The 20561-nt window shown below is 48.3% G+C and overlaps 1 protein-coding gene across 4 annotated transcripts in view; it reads left to right on the top strand.

Moving 5' to 3' along the window:
- Positions 1-493: 493 nt before the first annotated feature.
- The window catches only part of SNX13 (sorting nexin 13), a 100355-nt gene continuing 80287 nt past the window's right edge, over positions 494-20561 (top strand). For all 4 annotated transcript variants that reach the window (XM_069958802.1, XM_069958800.1, XM_069958801.1 and 1 more), the window contains exon 1: positions 494-663. Coding sequence is in view for 2 of the 4 variants with exons in the window: in XM_069958801.1 (XP_069814902.1) it covers positions 652-663 (12 nt within the window). In the remaining 2 variants the exon portion in view is untranslated. The remainder of the gene's footprint in view (positions 664-20561) is intronic.

Below are 20561 nucleotides of genomic sequence, written 5' to 3'. Positions count from 1 at the left end.
AGGGACCCTGACATTTCTAATCCACCGAATAGGAGAAAGGTAAAGTAATGTCACTTTAAGGCCTTGTCCACACGGATAGTTTTTTTGTTTTGCGGACTCGTACGCTGATTGGGTTGGAAATCGCGTGAGTCAGCGACCGCTAATAAGACGCATCCTCCCCAGTCCCACAGAATCAGCTGCGGATCCGCAGTGTTTATCTCCTCAGTACTGTGGGCCCGCCCCCATCATGACGCCAGAGGCTGGCCCCGCCCATCAGGGAAGAGGACGCGCCGTCAGCTGTGTGTTATCTATGGGCGGACGCTGCCTGTTATGGTTATCATGGAGACACGGCAGAGGCTGGAGAGCACTGGGTGGGCGGGGCAGTAGGGGGCGAGGCCACACTTTTCGCGTGATGAGCGTGGAGTGACCGAGATAGCCCCGCCTACCGCTCCAGTCTGTAGCTGCAGCTCCATGTTTATTATTGCTCCCCCTCCCTCACCTTCGAAACATGGCGGCTCTTCCGGAGGCGGCCGGAGGGTAGGGGTGGGTCAGACTGTGGAGCTACCGGAGGATATACGGGCCGGGCAGGGTCTGCTCTGCTGTATACAGGAGGGCGACAACACTTGTTTATAATGCTGTGGGGATAGAGGAGCGACTCGGCCGGCGGTAACCATGACCCCAAAGGTAAGAGGAGCCCCGGGGCAGCAGTGCTAACCTGGGCGCTCAGGTGACAGCTGTCTGTACGGGGACTGCGGAGAGCACTGCGATTACCGGGAGGAGACGGGGACTGTGGGCGGCGGATAGCAGCCCGGTGTACGGGAGAGGGCGCTGTACTGAGGAGGTGACAGCACCGACAGGTGACAGCAGTATAGAGACTGATCCAGAGCAGGGGGGTCCACGTGATGGGTGACAGCGGTATACAGAGGACTGTGACTGATCCAGAGCAGGGGGGTCCACGTGATGGGTGACAGCGGTATATAGAGAGGACTGTGACTGATCCAGAGCAGGGGGGTCCACACGTGATGGGTGACAGCGGTATATAGAGAGGACTGTGACTGATCCAGAGCAGGGGGTCCACACGTGATGGGTGACAGCGGTATATAGAGAGGACTGTGACTGATCCAGAGCAGGGGGGTCCACACGTGATGGGTGACAGCGGTATATAGAGAGGACTGTGACTGATCCAGAGCAGGGGGGTCCACACGTGATGGGTGACAGCGGTATACAGATGCCTGTGACTGATCCAGAGCAGGGGGGTCCACGTGATGGGTGACTGCGGTATACAGAGGACTGTGACTGATCCAGAGCAGGGGGGTCCACACGTGATGGGTAACAGCGCTATACAGAGGACTGTGACTGATCCAGAGCAGGGGGTCCACGTGATGGGTGACAGCGGTATACAGAGGACTGTGACTGATCCAGAGCAGGGGGGTCCACATGTGATGGGTGACAGCGGTATATAGAGAGGACTGTGACTGATCCAGAGCAGGGGGGTCCACACGTTATGGGTGACAGCGGTATATAGAGAGGACTGTGACTGATCCAGAGCAGGGGGGTCCACTCATGATGGGTAACAGTGGTATACAGAGGACTGTGACTGATCCAGAGCAGGGGGTCCACACGTGATGGGTGACAGCGGTATAGAGAGGACTGTGACTGATCCAGAGCAGGGGGGTCCACACGTGATGGGTGACAGCGGTATATAGAGAGGACTGTGACTGATCCAGAGCAGGGGGGTCCACACGTGATGGGTGACAGCGGTATATAGAGAGGACTGTGACTGATCCAGAGCAGGGGGGTCCACACGTGATGGGTGACAGCGGTATAAAGAGAGGACTGTGACTGATCCAGAGCAGGGGGGTCCACACGTGATGGGTGACAGCGGTATAAAGAGAGGACTGTGACTGATCCAGAGCAGGGGGGTCCACACGTGATGGGTGACAGCGGTATATAGAGAGGACTGTGACTGATCCAGAGCAGGGGGGTCCACACGTGATGGGTGACAGCGGTATATAGAGAGGACTGTGACTGATCCAGAGCAGGGGGGTCCACACGTGATGGGTGACAGCGGTATACAGATGCCTGTGACTGATCCAGAGCAGGGGGGTCCACGTGATGGGTGACTGCGGTATATAGAGAGCACTGTGACTGATCCAGAGCAGGGGGGTCCACACGTGATGGGTGACAGCGCTATAGTGAGGACTGTGACCGATCCAGAGCAGGGGGGTCCACACGTGATGGGTGACAGCGCTATACAGAGGACTGTGGCTGATCCAGAGCGGGGGGTCCACACATGATGGGTGACAGCGCTATACAGAGGACTGTGACCGATCCAGAGCAGGGGGTCCACGTGATGGGTGACAGCAGTATATAGAGAGGACTGTGACTGATCCAGAGCAGGGGGGTCCACACGTGATGGGTGACAGCGGTATACAGATGCCTGTGACTGATCCAGAGCAGCGGGGTCCACACGTGATGGGTGACGGGCCAGCGGTATATAGAGAGGACTGTGACTGATCCAGAGCAGGGGGTCCACACGTGATGGGTGACAGCGGTATATAGAGAGGACTGTGACTGATCCAGAGCAGGGGGTCAACACGTGATGGGTGACAGCGGTATACAGAGGACTGTGACGGATCCAGAGCAGGGGGTCCACGTGATGGGTGACAGCAGTATATAGAGAGGACTGTGACTGATCCAGAGCAGGGGGGTCCACACGTGATGGGTAACAGCGCTATACAGAGGACTGTGACGGATCCAGAGCAGGGGGTCCACACATGATGGGTGACAGCGGTATAGAGAGGACTGTGACTGATCCAGAGCAGGGGGTCCACACGTGATGGGTGACAGCGGTATGTAGAGAGGACTGTGACTGATCCAGAGCAGGGGGGTCCACGTGATGGGTGACAGCGGTATATAGAGAGGACTGTGACTGATCCAGAGCAGGGGGTCCACACGTGATGGATGACAGCGGTATACAGAGGACTGTGACCGATCCAGAGCAGGGGGGTCCACGTGATGGGTGACAGCGGTATATAGAGAGTACTGTGACTGATCCAGAGCAGGGGGGTCCACATGTGATGGGTGACAGCGGTATATATAAAGGACTGTGACTGATCCAGAGCAGGGGGGTCCACACGTGATGGGTGACAGCGCTATACAGAGGACTGTGACTGATCCAGAGCAGGGGGTCCACACATGATGGGTGACAGCGCTATACAGAGGACTGTGACCGATCCAGAGCAGGGGGTCCACGTGATGGGTGACAGCAGTATATAGAGAGGACTGTGACTGATCCAGAGCAGGGGGGTCCACACGTGATGGGTAACAGCGCTATACAGAGGACTGTGACGGATCCAGAGCAGGGGGGTCCACGTGATGGGTGACAGCGGTATACAGAGGACTGTGACTGATCCAGAGCAGGGCGGTCCACACGTGATGGGTGACAGCGGTATACAGAGGACTGTGACGGATCCAGAGCAGGGCGGTCCACACGTGATGGGTGACAGCGGTATACAGAGGACTGTGACTGATCCAGATCAGGGGGGTCCACACGTGATGGGTGACAGCGGTTTACAGAGGACTGTGACTGATCCAGAGCAGGGGGGTCCACACGTGATGGGTGACAGCGGTATACAGAGGACTGTGACTGATCCAGGGCGGGGGGTCCACACGTGATGCGTGACAGTGGTATACAGAGGACTGTGACTGATCCAGAGCAGGGGGGTCCACACGTGATGGGTAACAGCGGTATACAGAGGACTGTGACTGATCCAGAGCAGGGGGTCCACACGTGATGGGTGACAGCGGTATATAGAGAGGACTGTAACTGATCCAGAGCAGGGGGGTCCACACGTGATGGGTAACAGCGCTATACAGAGGACTGTGACGGATCCAGAGCAGGGGGTCCACATGATGGGTGACAGCGGTATACAGAGGACTGTGACTGATCCAGAGCAGGGGGGTCCACACGTTATGGGTGACAGCGGTATATAGAGAGGACTGTGACTGATCCAGAGCAGGGGGTCCACATGTGATGGGTGACAGCGGTATATATAAAGGACTGTGACTGATCCAGAGCAGGGGGGTCCACACGTGATGGGTGACAGCGGTATACAGAGGACTGTGACGGATCCAGAGCAGGAGGGTCCACACGTGATGGGTGACAGCGCTATACAGAGGACTGTGACTGATCCAGAGCAGGGGATCCACACATGATGGGTGACAGCGCTATACAGAGGACTGTGACCGATCCAGAGCAGGGGGGTCCACGTGATGGGTGACAGCGGTATATAGAGAGTACTGTGACTGATCCAGAGCAGGGGGGTCCACATGTGATGGGTGACAGCGGTATATATAAAAGACTGTGACTGATCCAGAGCAGGGGGTCCACGTGATGGGTGACAGCGGTATATAGAGAGTACTGTGACTGATCCAGAGCAAGGGGGTCCACATGTGATGGGTGACAGCGGTATATATAAAGGACTGTGACTGATCCAGAGCAGGGGGGTCCACACGTGATGGATGACAGTGGTATATAGAGAGGACTGTGACTGATCCAGAGCAGGGGGGTCCACATGTGATGGGTGACAGCGGTATATATAAAGGACTGTGACTGATCCAGAGCAGGGGGGTCCACACGTGATGGGTGACAGCGGTATACAGAGGACTGTGACTGATCCAGAGCAGGGGGGTCCACACGTGATGGGTGACAGCGGTATACAGAGGACTGTGACGGATGCAGAGCAGGGGGTCCACACATGATGGGTGACAGCGCTATACAGAGGACTGTGACCGATCCAGAGCAGGGGGGTCCACGTGATGGGTGACAGCGGTATATAGAGAGTACTGTGACTGATCCAGAGCAGGGGGGTCCACATGTGATGGGTGACAGCGGTATATATAAAGGACTGTGACTGATCCAGAGCAGGGGGTCCACGTGATGGGTGACAGCGGTATATAGAGAGTACTGTGACTGATCCAGAGCAAGGGGGTCCACATGTGATGGGTGACAGCGGTGTGTATATATAAAGGACTGTGACTGATCCAGAGCAGGGGGGTCCACACGTGATGGATGACAGCGGTATATAGAGAGGACTGTGACTGATCCAGAGCAGGGGGTCCACACGTGATGGGTGACAGCGGTATACAGAGGACTGTGACCGATCCAGAGCAGGGGGGTCCACGTGATGGGTGACAGCGGTATATAGAGAGTACTGTGACTGATCCAGAGCTGGGGGGTCCACATGTGATGGGTGACAGCGGTATATATAAAGGACTGTGACTGATCCAGAGCAGGGGGGTCCACACATGATGGGTGACAGCGCTATAGTGAGGACTGTGACCGATCCAGAGCAGGGGGGACCACACGTGATGGGTGACAGCGCTATACAGAGGACTGTGACTGATCCAGAGCAGGGGGGTCCACACTTGATGGGCAGGAGATGAGAGGGGTGACAGCGGTGTATAGTGGGTTGTAGTGATGGGTGACAGGGGTGTATAATGGGGTGTAGTGATGGGTGACAGTGGGGTGTAGTGATGGGTGGCAGGGGTGTAGTGATGGGTAGCAGGGGTGTAGTGATGGGTGACAGCCATGTATAGTGGGGTGTAGTGATGGGTGACAGCCATGTATAGTGGGGTGTAGTGATGGGTGACAGGGGTGTATAGTAGGGTGTAGTGATGGGTGACAGCGGTGTATAGTGGGCAGTAGTGATGGGTGACAGCGGTGTATAGTGGGCAGTAGTGATGGGTGACGGGTGTAGTGATGGGTGACAGGTGTATAGTGGGGTGTAGTGATGGGTGACAGGGTTGTATAGTGTGGTGTAGTGACGGGTGAGAGCGGTGTATAGTGGGGTGTAGTGATGGGTGACGGGTGTATAGTCGGGTGTAGTGATGAGTGATGGGTGTATAGTGGGGTGTAGTGATGGGTGACGGGTGTATAGTGGGGTGTAGTGATGGGTGACGGGTGTATAGTCGGGTGTAGTGATGAGTGATGGGTGTATAGTGGGGTGTAGTGATGGGTGACGGGTGTATAGTGGGGTGTAGTGATGGGTGACAGGGGTGTATAGTGGGGTGTAGTGATAGGTGACAGCCGTGTATAGTGGGCAGTAGTGATGGGTGACAGCGGTGTATAGTGGGCAGTAGTGATGGGTGACGGGTGTAGTGATGGGTGACAGGTGTATAGTGGGGTGTAGTGATGGGTGACAGGGTTGTATAGTGGGGTGTAGTGACGGGTGAGAGCGGTGTATAGTGGGGTGTAGTGATGAGTGACGGGTGTATAGTGGGGTGTAGTGATGGGTGACAGGGGTGTATAGTGGGGTGTATTGATGGGTGACGGGTGTATAGTGGGGTGTAGTGATGGGTGACAGGGGTGTATAGTGGGGTGTGGTGACGGGTGTATAGTGGGGTGTAGTGATGGGTGACAGGGGTGTATAGTGGGGTGTAGTGATGGGTGACAGGGGTGTATAGTGGGGTGTAGTGATGGGTGACAGGGTGTATAGTTGGGTGTAGTGATGGGTGACAGGGGTGTATAGTGGAGTGTATTGATGGGTGACAGGGGTGTATAGTGGGGTGTAGTGATGGGTGACAGGGGTGTATAGTGGGGTGTAGTGATGGGTGACAGGGGTGTATAGTGGGGTGTAGTGATGGGTGACAGGGGTGTATAGTGGGGTGTAGTGATGGGTGACAGGGGTGTATAGTGAGGTGTAGTGATGGGTGACAGGGGTGTATAGTGGGGTGTAGTGATGGGTGACAGGGGTGTATAGTGAGGTGTAGTGATGGGTGACAGGGATGTATAGTGGGGTGTAGTGATGGGTGACAGGGGTGTATAGTGGGGTGTAGTGATGGGTGACTGGGGTACCCAGAGAGAACTGTGGGGGGGGGGGCGGTGAGTGGTAAGAGTTTTGGGATGTTTACACCAGACCAGTGACCTCCGCAGGTGTCTGAAGTCCAGGGATTATGTCAGGATGGTGGGCGTCAGTCGTTCTGTCCGCCTTCTTGTTTTGTGCTCCTCCCCTCTGCAGTGACTTGGTACGGTCTGGCTGACAGGCACACACCTGACTTGTCTGTCTAAAGGCCCTGGTCCACGGAACGATTATCGTTCATAGACTCACTCCAACGATCACTAAACGATTTTTGTTAGCGAACGATATCACATAACACACGTGGGAACAGGAACGATATATGTAGTGTAACAATTATTTTGCGGTCGTTTAAAACGTTCGCCGGGGTGATCATGACCATACGACACACCTACTTTTTTTTAAAACCTTTTTACGAACGACTGAAAAATTTCTAATTTTACGAACCGATTAGCAAATTATCTTTCAAAAAAACCAACGATTTTTTTTCGACATGCTGAAAAACTATTTTGAACCAGGATGTAACGATTTTGCCTGTGTCAATCGCTCGTTTACACCAATTCCACAAAGCGAGTATCGTTAACGAGCAGTCGTTGGAGCGAGTTTATGAACGATAATCGTCCGGTGGACCAGGGCCCTAAGTGACTGGTGTCCACCATGGAATTTCTCTGACTTATTGGCAGGCTGCGACCTGACCCCTGACCTCAGACTGTGAGACATGAGCCGGGTGGTCTGTAGTTGTGCTTGTACATACAGGTAGCAGCCTACATCCATATACCTGCATTGTTCTACATGGATTCTCTTACAGTGGTTCCCCACCTGCTGCTCTACAGCTGTTATAAAACTACAACTCCCATCAGCCTTTGTCCCGCTGGTAGTTGTAGTCCTGCACAGGGTGGAGATCTCTGTCCTGGTAGATGTGTCCTGTCAGTGTTACAGTCCCCGGTGATGACGTTGGATTAAGAGGCAATTTTTAGCACTGGATAAGAAGTGATTGGATAATCCTGTGCTCCCTGTGACTTGCGGAGGATTCTTCTTCTTCTCCAGCCGAGTGACGGAGCGGCAGAGCTATGAAATAAGCGGCGATGCTCCCCGGGGAGATGTGGATTTCTGTTTGTTGTTATTACTGTGATCAATATCGCCAGACAGCAATAGAGACCCGCGAAACAAGAGAATGCTGTAGTCATCCTGTCTATCCAGGCATCGCGCTGCTGTGTCGCTTGCATCACTCTTACTCCCATACGCTGTGGATTACAGGTTCTCATGCAGAAGTACGGTGCATTAGGTGGTTTTCAGATGCCATATTTAAAGGGGAACTCCGGTGATGATTTTTTTTTTTTTTTTTTTTAAATCAACTGATGTCAGAAAGTTATAAAGATTTGTAAATTACTTTTGTTTAAAAATCTCAAGCCTTCCTTTACTTATCAGCTGCTGTATGTCCTGCAGGAAATGGTGTTTTCTTTCCAGTCTGACACAGTACTCTCTGCTGCCGCCTCTGTCCGTGTCAGGAACTGTCCAGAGCAGGACAGGTTTTTATTTTTATGGGGGTTTGCTACTGCTCTGGACAGTTCCTGACATGGACAGAGGTGGCAGCAGAGAGCACAGTGTCAGCTTGGAGAGAGTACACTACTTCCTGCAGGACATACAGCAGCTGATACGTACTGGAGGATGTCATTAAAAAGAATTTTGTCATTTACAAATCTGTATAACTTTCTGATAGTTTATTAAAAAAAAAACAAAAAAAAAAACTCACCAGAGTACCAGTTGTCAGGTCCACTCACCCAGCCAGCGGCCGAGGGGGGGACCTGCTAATCGTTCATCTAATACACTGCAATACAGAGGTACTGAAGTATATTAGGCTTGTCCGTGTAATGCCGACAGACGTCCTACTAGGTTCCGCCTTTTGCAGGGCCTTATAGGTGAAAGATGACAGACTTGTAAACCTCCATCAGCCATGTCAGCTGATTGTGTCAGTAGGGTAACAGCGGGGAGCCCCCTTATTCTCTACACTACTTAGGGTCACTGTTAACCGCAGCATTTATTGGGTTAGCCCAGGATTGTAGGTTGATTAGATAGATACTGTGCCAGTTCCTGGCATGTGGAGCTATTATTATACTCTGGCCCATATGGATTAGACCCATATATAGAGCAAGGAGCTCCATAGAGAATAATGGGGACTGTATCTGTGCTGCATTGTACTATACAACATTGTATAACAAGTTCATGACTGTTGTTTCCAGGTCATGACATTATCTGTGTGAAGGAAGGCGTCTGTACGTGTGTGTGTATGTGTATATACTACATATCTATTGCTGTGAGTTTTCTGGTGTTTGTCACTTGCTCTGTTTGCTCTGAACCTGGCGTAGTGCAAATATTGTGACTACACCTATTAACGTCAGTGTATGTTTTTCTGTCTATCCAGAACAGGAGCAGACTTAAGTACTGCCCTCTTAAAGGGGTACTCCGGCAACAAAGTATTTTTTTTTTTATTAACCGGTGTCAGCGAGTTATACCAACTTGTAAATTACTTTTATTTAAAAATCTCATGTCTTCCAGTACTCATCAGCTGCTGCATGCTCTGTGGGAAGTGGTGTATTCTTTTCAGTCTGACACAGTGCTCTCTGCTGCCACCTCTGTCCATGTCAGAGCAGTAGCAAATCCCCATAGAAAACTTCTCCTGCTTTGGACAGTTCCTGATATGGTGGCAGCAGAGAGCACCACGTAAGACTGAAAAGAATACAGCAGATGATAAGTACTGGAAGGCTTGAAGAATTACAAATCTGTATAACTTTCTTATACCAGTTAATATGATTTTTTTTCCCCTTCGGAGTACTCCTGTAAAGAGACCCTTCTCATTGAAGATGCTGACCAATCTGCAGGCATCACTCATCCATGTAAATGTCTGCTAAGTCTGGACTGAGTAGTCATGTGGGTGGTCATACTCAGTGACTGTTGGCTATATGTTTATAACTGAGCGTATAGAGAGCTTTCAGTCACCGCCCATATGACTACATGGTCCAGAATAAACAGGGATGTATAGGTTATCCTGGAACTTTTCCTACAAGTCCATATATCATCAGTCATCATCATCCATCGTCTGCCCGACTCCTCCTGCTCTATAACATGATGTCTATAGGTTGGACAGGTTCCCTTTAAGGGCCCTATTCCACGGGACGATTATCGTTAACGATAAACGATCCATACGACTGCTACTGCGAAAGACCTGAAATCGATCACTCATTTCCATGAAACGATAATCGTTACTTATGATAGTTCTTGCGGTCGTCTTGTCGTCGCTATTGCGTTAGTCACTACTGCGAATGACCGAACGTCATCTTATTCAATGCGAACGATTTGCGAACGAGCAATGATAAAAATAGGTCCAGGTCTTATTAAATGATCAACGATTTCTCGTTTGGCCGTTAATCGTTAACTGCTATTCAAACGAACGATTATCGTTTAGATTCGAATGATTTAACGATAATCTGAACGAAAATCGTCCCGTGGACTAGGGCCCCAAGGGATTTCAGCACAGGAGCTGACTGCTGCCCGTTCTTGCCATTGCCTCACGTTAGATATGAGAAGATCCCGAGGCCGTCATGTAATATCTGCTTCCTGTCACAGGGAACATCAGAAACATTATTATTATTGTGGACTTTTTCATTTTCAGCGAAGTAAATTTCCATCGCCGTCACTCACTTCAGAAAACCTCTTCACTTTTCATTATAATTTCCTGTTTTTTTTTGTTTTGTTTTTTTTTGCCTTCTGCTGCTTCACGAGACAACATGTAATTGTGATGTTATGGGGCTGTCCTGTGGAGCGTAGAGCCTGTGACCTCCTCTACGTCCTGGGTTATTCTGCTGTCATCCTACGGATTGATTCCTATGTTTTGCTTGTACTTGGGTCAAACATTCAGTCAAGATGTCCTGCTGTGGAGCTCACTCATGCTGTGGAGCTCACTCATGCTGTGGAGCTCACTCATGCTGTGGAGCTGCTCCCTCATACCCAAATACCCAAACACCAATGTCTTTACTGATCCTCTGGTTTCTTGTCGTCATTGTCTAATTTCTGATCCTGACAAACTATGTTCTAACTCTTGTCAAGTCTGCCCCTTATTGGACTGGCCAGGGACTGAGTACCAATACCCCGTTGAGACTAAAGGACTTGGGTGCTACTTTTCTTTGGGGAACTAATGATGAGCATGCAACCTCTGATACCCCCACAAAACAGGGACCTCCCTTCTACCCCTCAGCAGCCTCAAGGCTTTAGAAGAGTGTTAATAGAGCAACACTCCGTGCCTTCTATGTATACGACACTGATGGCATAGCCTTCTACTGTGTTGTCTATAATTCAGAGCTATGTGTCTCCATGGTTACAGACTACAAACAAACCCTATGTAGTCTGGTCCTGCAGTAAACCTCCAGCTGCCCGCTCTCCTATTACACACCAGCAGAAACAGAATGTGCACATCAGGCTTGGTTGTAGTCCGTAACCATGAAGATACATTACATAAGCATAAAAACTCTGTTGTTTTTTTTTTTGTTTTGTTTTTTTGTAACTTTATAAAAACTGCAGCTGCCCAAGAATGACAGTGCGTACTGTGGCTGATTTGTTATCACATGATCTGAGATTGTTGCGAGTATCCTGTGGTGTAACTGGACGCCTGACTTTCTCACCTCCAAGTACCCCATAAATGTTTGATAGGGTGGATGTTAGGTGACTGTGGAGAGTCCGTGTCACTTGGCTCTTCTGCTTTAGCCTTAGTGTAAAAGTAAAAACACTGGCCTGAAATGTTGTGCTGAAATCGGCACACCCGGCGAGTCTTTACTTTTTGGATTGTCCATAATCTGCACCTGCATGCACTGTGCTAAGGTATCAGCCATAATATGTATTTTCTTCTGTTACATAAGCCTATCGATTACTGTCATAAACCTCAAAGGTGGATTGATCAGAATCCCCAGTGATCTCGGTGACCCTGCTCTGTAGGTGTTTATCCTCTTATTCTTTGTGACCATTTGATCTATTTCCAGCCATCTACTTGAGTCTTGTTGCTGACCATGTGCATAGTTTGTGACTTCTCTGCCCATCTTGTCATTGCTAATTCCATGTCAGTGGCCAATGCCGTCACACAATATTAAAGGGCTACTACACAGATTTTTTTTCTTAATCAACTGGTGCCATCAATATATTTGGAAATTACTTAAGTACTCCAGTACTTATCAGCTGCTGTATGTTTTGCAGGAAGTGGTGTATTCTCCTGACACAGTGCTCTCTGCTGCCACCGCTGTTTGTCAGGAACTGTCCAGAGCAGCAGAGGTTTTCTAAGTGGATTTGCTACTGCTCTGGACAGTTCCTGTCATGGACAGAGGTTGCAGCAGAGAGCACTGTGTCAGACTGTGGATACCACTCTGCAAGACATACAGCAGCTGATAAGTACTGAAAAAAATAAAATTTTTAGAAGATGTAATTTACAAATTTGTATGTTACTGACACGAGTTGATCCTTTTTTTTTTTTTTTTTTTTTTTTTTTTTTTTTTTTTCTTCCCAGAGTACCCCTTTATACCCAGTAGAGCAGAGGAGATGGCTGTCAACTGATCTACAGCATTACAGTCAATAGTGAATGAAATCTCACTATTTCTTAGGGCCCTATTCCACCGGACGATTATCGTTGGCGATTAACAATCTCAAACAACCGCTATTGCAAAAGACCTGAAAACGTTCACTTATTTCCATGGAACGATAATCGTTACTTATGATCGTATTTGCGATCGTTTTTTCTTCACTATTTCTTCGCTATTGCGTTCGTATCTACTGCGAACGACCGAACGACGTCTCATTCAATGCTAACGATTTGCGAACGAGCAACGATAAAAGTAGGTCCAGGTCTTTATAAAGCGAGCAACGATTTCTCGTTCGGTCGTTAATCGTTAACTGCATTTCAACTGAACGATTATCGTTTAGATTTGAACGATTTAACGATAATTTGAACGATAATCGTCCGGTGGAATAGGGCCCTTAGTCTCAGAATTGCAGTCATGTTTGTCTCCTCATTTGCATGCAGACTTCTGTCTAAGCTTGTGGTTCTGGTAAGATGGTTAAAATTAGCTACCTGGCAAGTACATTCTTCTTATTATTAGTGAGGTCCCTGGGGACTTTCCTGCCACCTCCAGCACAAATCTGAAAATATCCTTCCCAGATGAAAGCTGTCTTGGCTAAAGAGAAAAATCCGGATCACATATTGTAAATGTATGTCTCTGAACCCACATGTAGCTTATGGTGGGGTGAGAAAGATGTGGTCATGGCGGAATTTACACACGTTCCCCTTATCCCCCATCATCCCTGGACAGCCAAAGCTGATAAAAACATACTGGAATCTCAGTTTTCATTCTGACCACTAAGCCTAAAGCTAAGCTGATATTTCCTGTTCTGTACGGATCACTTTCCAGCAGACTCCTCCTTATCATCACAGACGGGATTACTGTGAAAGATGACACCAGTTTATAGGTAGGGCACCGTTCACAATGGTTGAGGGTGAGTGCTCAGTTGTTTGGTGCCCTTTTTCAAGATGGGTTACCCCCTTTGAGGCATGTTCACATGAGATTGATATGCTGCAGTTCAGATTTGTAGCATAACACAAAAAAAGTGAAAAAATGTGGTCAGCTCACCTCATCCTGATACTGTTATGACTTGTGATCCCGAAGTGGATATAGGAGGGTGCACGGAAGATTCAGCGGCGGCCAGCCGTTCAGGTAAATGATACGAATCCAGGTAAAGTGGGGGAATCCAGCACTCCAGGGAAACAATTTTCAATTAAAACGATTCTTTATTGTTCATGTTATTAAAAACTTTATCTCTCTCAAGGAGAGACCCGTCACCAACCGGTTTCACGCTCGTGGCGCTTAATCATGGTATGCCCGGACAAGTAAACCTACCCCATTTAAAACCACATAAATTACCATGCTGATTACCACCTGAAGCCGGTGACGTCACGTCCTGGGTGGACGCTGGTCACATGTTTCTAAGGTGTAAACAAAGTAAAATGACACACACATTCACAAACACTAGTCCCGTATACACCAATAGCAATACGACTACCTTTCATTGTAAGTAATGATATAGGAGATCGTTTTTAAAATTAAGTCCTAATGGCCGCCGGGTGTTGAGTTTGAAAATGCTTTCTGCCTCGGCGTGTAGTAACTTGCTCCGCCAGTCTCCGCCTCGGATTGGTTTTGGGATCCTTCTTATTCCAAAGTAACGGAAAGAGGATATGTCTCCTCCATGTACCTCCGAAAAATGTTTGGCTGCTCCAGATCCCGTGTTACCAGGTTTTTTGGCATCATTCATATGTTCCTTTATACGAGTTCGTAATTTTCTTTTTGTGCAGCCCACGTATAGTAGTTGGCATTCCATGCATTCAATGACGTATACCACGTATTGACTATTACAGTTTATGTAATCTGTGATTTTGTACGTTTTTGTCTTTTGACTATCCATGTAGTGTTCTGTTTTCATTGTGTGTTTACATGTGCTGCACCTCGAATGTCCACATCTGTAATTTCCTACAGTTTTTTCCGGGTTATCATCTGCCACATATTTGACCATGCTGGGGGACAGAATGTCACGCAGAGATCTTCCTCTCCTCGACACGCACCTATAGCCTTCGTCTAGAATTTCCGACAGAATGGCATCCTGGCGTAAAATAGGTAAGTGTTTGTTCAAAATCTTAGTTATTTGTGAAAATTGAGGTGAGTATTTGGTGGAGAAGGTGACAACTGCTGCAGTTTTTTCCTCTTCTTTATTCTTATTTTTTCTCTTTCTCCTTATGTTACGTGGACTCAAATAGTCCTCTCTTCTCTTCTGTTGTACTATCTTTTTGCTCTTTTTAATACTTTATTGTCATAGCCTCTTATTTGTAACCTTTCCGTGGCTATGTTGATCAACATAGCCACGGAAAGGTTACAAATAAGAGGCTATGACAATAAAGTATTAAAAAGAGCAAAAAAGATAGTACAACAGAAGAGAAGAGAGGACTATTTGAGTCCACGTAACATAAGGAGAAAGAGAAAAAATAAGAATAAAGAAGAGGAAAAAACTGCAGCAGTTGTCACCTTCTCCACCAAATACTCACCTCAATTTTCACAAATAACTAAGATTTTGAACAAACACTTACCTATTTTACGCCAGGATGCCATTCTGTCGGAAATTCTAGACGAAGGCTATAGGTGCGTGTCGAGGAGAGGAAGATCTCTGCGTGACATTCTGTCCCCCAGCATGGTCAAATATGTGGCAGATGATAACCCGGAAAAAACTGTAGGAAATTACAGATGTGGACATTCGAGGTGCAGCACATGTAAACACACAATGAAAACAGAACACTACATGGATAGTCAAAAGACAAAAACGTACAAAATCACAGATTACATAAACTGTAATAGTCAATACGTGGTATACGTCATTGAATGCATGGAATGCCAACTACTATACGTGGGCTGCACAAAAAGAAAATTACGAACTCGTATAAAGGAACATATGAATGATGCCAAAAAACCTGGTAACACGGGATCTGGAGCAGCCAAACATTTTTCGGAGGTACATGGAGGAGACATATCCTCTTTCCGTTACTTTGGAATAAGAAGGATCCCAAAACCAATCCGAGGCGGAGACTGGCGGAGCAAGTTACTACACGCCGAGGCAGAAAGCATTTTCAAACTCAACACCCGGCGGCCATTAGGACTTAATTTTAAAAACGATCTCCTATATCATTACTTACAATGAAAGGTAGTCGTATTGCTATTGGTGTATACAGGACTAGTGTTTGTGAATGTGTGTGTCATTTTACTTTGTTTACACCTTAGAAACATGTGACCAGCGTCCACCCAGGACGTGACGTCACCGGCTTCAGGTGGTAATCAGCATGGTAATTTATGTGGTTTTAAATGGGGTAGGTTTACTTGTCCGGGCATACCATGATTAAGCGCCACGAGCGTGAAACCGGTTGGTGACGGGTCTCTCCTTGAGAGAGATAAAGTTTTTAATAACATGAACAATAAAGAATCGTTTTAATTGAAAATTGTTTCCCTGGAGTGCTGGATTCCCCCACTTTACCTGGATTCAGTTCAGATTTGTGCTGAAGCCCTTCTGCAAGAGAATCTACAGTATAAATGCACACCAATATATTTGGTCTCTAGTGAGGGTCTGCCACAGTGGAGCTTCATGTGTGCACTTGCATAAAAAAAAGAATGGAATAAAAAATGGCAGTGGATGGGAAATGTGCAGTTCTGGATTATTCTGCCGATCCACAGGTAATCTCTAGGAATAAATTGCATTGTGCATCTAAAGGGGTTATCTAGGCTTAGACAAACATGGCTGCTTTCTTCCAGAAACAGCACCACTCTTGTCCTCGGTTTAGGTCTGGGTTCTGATTGAAGTGAATGGAGCTCAATTGTTATACCACAGACAACCTGGGGGCAGGGGTGGTGCTGTTTTTGCAGGAAAGTAGCTGGGCTTTTTCTTATCCTGGATAATCTCTTTTAATAGGTTACTCCAGTGAAAAAGTAAATTCAGACCTATTAGTAAGTTATACAGATTTTTAAATTACTTACATTTTAAAACATTAATCCTTCCAGTACTTATAAACAGCTGTATGTGCTGCAGGAAGTGGTTTATTCTTTCCAGTGTGGCACAGTACTCTCTGCTGCCACCTCTGTCTGTGTCAGGAACTGTCCAGAGCAGGAGATGGTTTTCTATCGAGTCTTGCCACTGCTTTAAACAATTCCTGTCACGGACAGAGGTGGCAGAGAGCACTGTGTCAGATTAGAAAGAATACACCACTTCCCGCAGGACATACAGCAGCTGATAAGTACTGGATATTATTTACATATCTTTCTGACACCAGTTGACCTAAAAACATTATTTTCTCCCCTTTAATTCCCCTTTAAAGACCTCAAAGTGCTACATACTGTAGAAGCAAGTTTACTTTGGATCAGTTTTAATGTTGAAAGCCCAATAGGATGGGAGAAAGTAGTGATAGAGACATGATGGTCGGTGCTACACTGGCCGGGCCGGGATTTCCTATCCTGCCAACCCTGTGGGGGTTTCTCACTCTGAGAGTATACAGTAAATCAGGTGATAATATTGTATAGCGTACTTTACATCAGGGATGGGGAACCTTCAGCCCCCCAGCTGCTGCACAACTACAATTCCCAGCATGCCTGAACAGCTAAGGCTTTGGCTGTCCAGGTGGAAGGTTCCCTATCCCTGGTTTGCATTGATCTTCTAACACTCGTTTGATAAATGCCTGGAGATAAACCTGTAAACACATTGACAGTATAGCCGCTGCTTTGCCTTGTCTGACGTCCGATTTATTATCGATTTCTCTGTACACTGACTCCTTTGTTGTTAATATGCGGAGCCCATGAGCAGTATGTTTTATATGCAGCAATGAATGCTGGGTATACAGTAAGGAAGCAGCGTCATTACCCAGACAGTCCTGGTGACTTAGGGGCCTATTCATTTTCTCTATTCCACGGGAGCGATAATCAGCCCGATTCGGCCGATTATCGCTCGGTGGAATAGAGAAAATGATCAGCCGATGATCATGGTGCGTGGTGGGCGACCGATGATTTGAGAAGCAGCATACATTACCAGGCAGGACTTCTTCTCCGCTCCGTCTTCCTCCCCGCGTCCCACGGCACAGCATCAGCCGCTCCGGAGCGGCCTGACTGAGCTGTCAGACCGCTTAGCCAATCACAGGCCAGGAGTTAATGCCACGGGACTCGGGGAGGAAGACTGAGCAGAGGAGGAGTCCTGACAGGTAATGTATGGTGCAAGGGCTGAAAGGACATGGGTAACAATGTCCCTGCAGCCCTCGCTCAACGATCATTGGGCTGTGGAATAGGCCCAGTAAATAAGCACAGATCGGTGCTCGTTTACATTGTTGATTGGGCCCTGCTCGGCCCGTGGAATAGGACCCTTAGAACCCGTTCACTGGGATGGTGCTCACAGCAGGTAGCTGATGGGTCAGACGCCACCTAGCACGGCTCTCTTCATACATGACATTTACTAGTGTAGTCAGCTTGAAATTTGTATTTTCAAAATCCACAGCAAGACATTACTTGAGGAACTACATCTGAATTATAAAATTATTATTATTATTATTTATTTATAGAGCGCCCTTAATTCCAGAGCGCTAAACAAGAGAGAGGGGGTGACAAACAGAACATTACAAGATCAGAACACATTACAAGGCAAATGGCAGGCTGGTACATGGGGGAAGAGGACCCTGCCCGCGAGGGCTTACAATCTATAATGCGGAGATGGACAGGAGGTAAAGTGCAGACAGTCACAGTGTGATGCAGAATATTATCGGTTGTAGCCCAGTTTGAAGAGATGGATTTTCAGGTTACTTTTAAGGGTCTTGATGGTGGACGAGAGCCGGATGTGTCGGGGTAGTGAGTTCCAGAGTATGGGGGAGGCTCAGGCAAAGTCTTGGAGGCGGTTGTGTGAGGTGCAAACAAGGGGGGGGGGGGGGGGAGGTCAAGAAGGAGGTCAAGGATAGCAAAGATGTGACATCAGCTCCAGAGAAGTAGATCTGAGTGTCATCGGCGTAGAAGTGGTACCTGAAGCAATGGGATTGGAGAAGAGGCCTGAGGACAGAGCCTTGGGGAACACTAACAGTGAGGGGACAAGGAGAGGAGGTGGTGTGGGAGACACTAAAAGTGCGGTTGGAGAGGTAAGATGAGATCCAGGAGAGGGCTGAGCTAGTGACGCCAAGGGATGAGAGGATTTGTAAGAGGAGAGAATGGTCGACTGTGTCGAAGGCAGAAGATAGGCCAAGAAGGAGGAGCACAGAGTATTGTGGTGAGGCTTTGGCAGTTAGTACGTCATTGGCCACTTTGGTGAGGGCAGTTTCTGTAGAGTGGTGGGGCGGAAGCCGGATTGCAGGGGTCAAAAAGCGAGTTGGATGAAAAGTGGGAGGATAGTTCATAGTAGACGACAAAAAAAACCAGGAACATCATTAAAAAAAACTCCACCTAGCACTTTACACTCATGTGCACCTTCATGCAGTTTTGTATTAAACGGGAGTGGGGAACCTTTTTCCTGTGAAGGTCCATTTGACATCATTAGAGAACCATACACTGTACGGCCTTCACGTTCCATGTTACTGTGTACACAGCAGTGGTGTTGGTTGGCAGCTCCCGGGGCAAGCCACCTGATGCCCTTAGTATTGTAGTTAACCTTCAGTGATGCCCCTGGTATTGTGTTGTAGTTAACCCCCAATGATGCCCCTAGTTTATACTGGAGTGGGGCTTTTAGTTCTCCTCGCTTGGCAGATAAAAGGATTGGGTCATTGGATTTCAAAATGCCTGATCCTTTTGTTCCTAGAGAGGATCAGCTACTCCACAGGTGTCTGGCATCGGCTTAAGGCCCTATTCCACGGAACGATTATCGTCCGTATTCGGCCGATATCGGCCACTACGGACGATAATCGTCTTGTGGAATAGAGTGCAACGATCAGCTGACATCGTTCATGTCGGCTGATCGTTGCAGTCGCTTGTTTTTCAACATGTTGAAAAACAAGCGACTGATATAGCAGCGATCTGCTGCCGTCGCTCCGTTGAATAGGAGCGTCGGCAGCAGACGCTGCTATATCCTATGGGCTGCCCGGACGATCAGCGATCACCCGGGCAGCCCCCCCGCAGCTCTCCGCCGCCCCCTCCCGCACTCACCCGCTCGCTGCAGCCACGTTGAATAGCTGCGGCAGAGAGCGGGGAACGAGGAGCAAATGAGCGCTGAGAGCGCTCGTTTGCTCCTCTTAACGACCCGTGTAATAGGCCCTTTACTCATTAATAACACATGCTTGCTTGGCTGATTGGTGGAGCTGTATGGGGAAGCGGTCTGAAGGAGCAGCCATCCGCAGAACAATCGCTTGGCCCCTTTATCTGGAGCTTTAGGACTGTCCTATCTTCTTGCTATGCGTTTGGCAGTGATCTGAGGATAACACATTGCAAGGCAGATTAATATACATCCCAGCAGTAAGTGGAGTTGTATGAGGGTTAAATAATGACTTTCTGTCTGCTTCCTCTCCGTCTACATTCTGACACCTCGCTATTATTTTCGCTACTAAGCACATTGTAAGTGGTGAGATATTTCCAGAACTCGCTTTGTCACTTGATTTCACAAGACGCGACTTATACGTTGTTTTTGGAAATGTCTTTATATAAACCCTTCGTCTGAAGTGAAGCATAAAAATGCCAGCGCAATGTTCAAGAGCGGATTTCATCTCCTGTTGGTTCCTTTTCTATGTCTGGTTAGGGTGTCTCGACTTAAAAGCCTTCTTATGTCGTACAGAAGGAACTCCATGCTTCGTGTGGTGTAATGTCAAGTGCTGACGGTATAGGCAGAAATGAAGAAGTCCTCCAGCTGGTGAACACCGGAAAATCTCTGAAGACATTTCAACTTTAAGACTTCTAGTAGCAAGTGATTGCTACACCAAATAGATGCAAATGGGGGCGCCGTGTGCTGGCAGCACCCCTGCAGTACTGAAGGTGACCACTGGGGAACTATACTAGAGTATGGGAGTGCCTTGTGCTGCCAGCACCCCAGCAGTACAGTAGGTGACCACTGGGGAGCTGTACTAGAGTATGGCGCACTAGCCAGGGCTCCAGACTAAAAAATTTACCTGGGAGCCATTGGCTCCTAACCTGAAAAATTTAGGCGCCA

This window comes from Dendropsophus ebraccatus, chromosome 2 (genome assembly GCF_027789765.1).
Source record: "Dendropsophus ebraccatus isolate aDenEbr1 chromosome 2, aDenEbr1.pat, whole genome shotgun sequence".
NCBI classification, from domain to species: domain Eukaryota; kingdom Metazoa; phylum Chordata; class Amphibia; order Anura; family Hylidae; genus Dendropsophus; species Dendropsophus ebraccatus.
The sequence above is the reverse complement of the archived record's forward strand: the minus strand, read 5'-3'. Positions and strand labels throughout refer to the sequence as shown.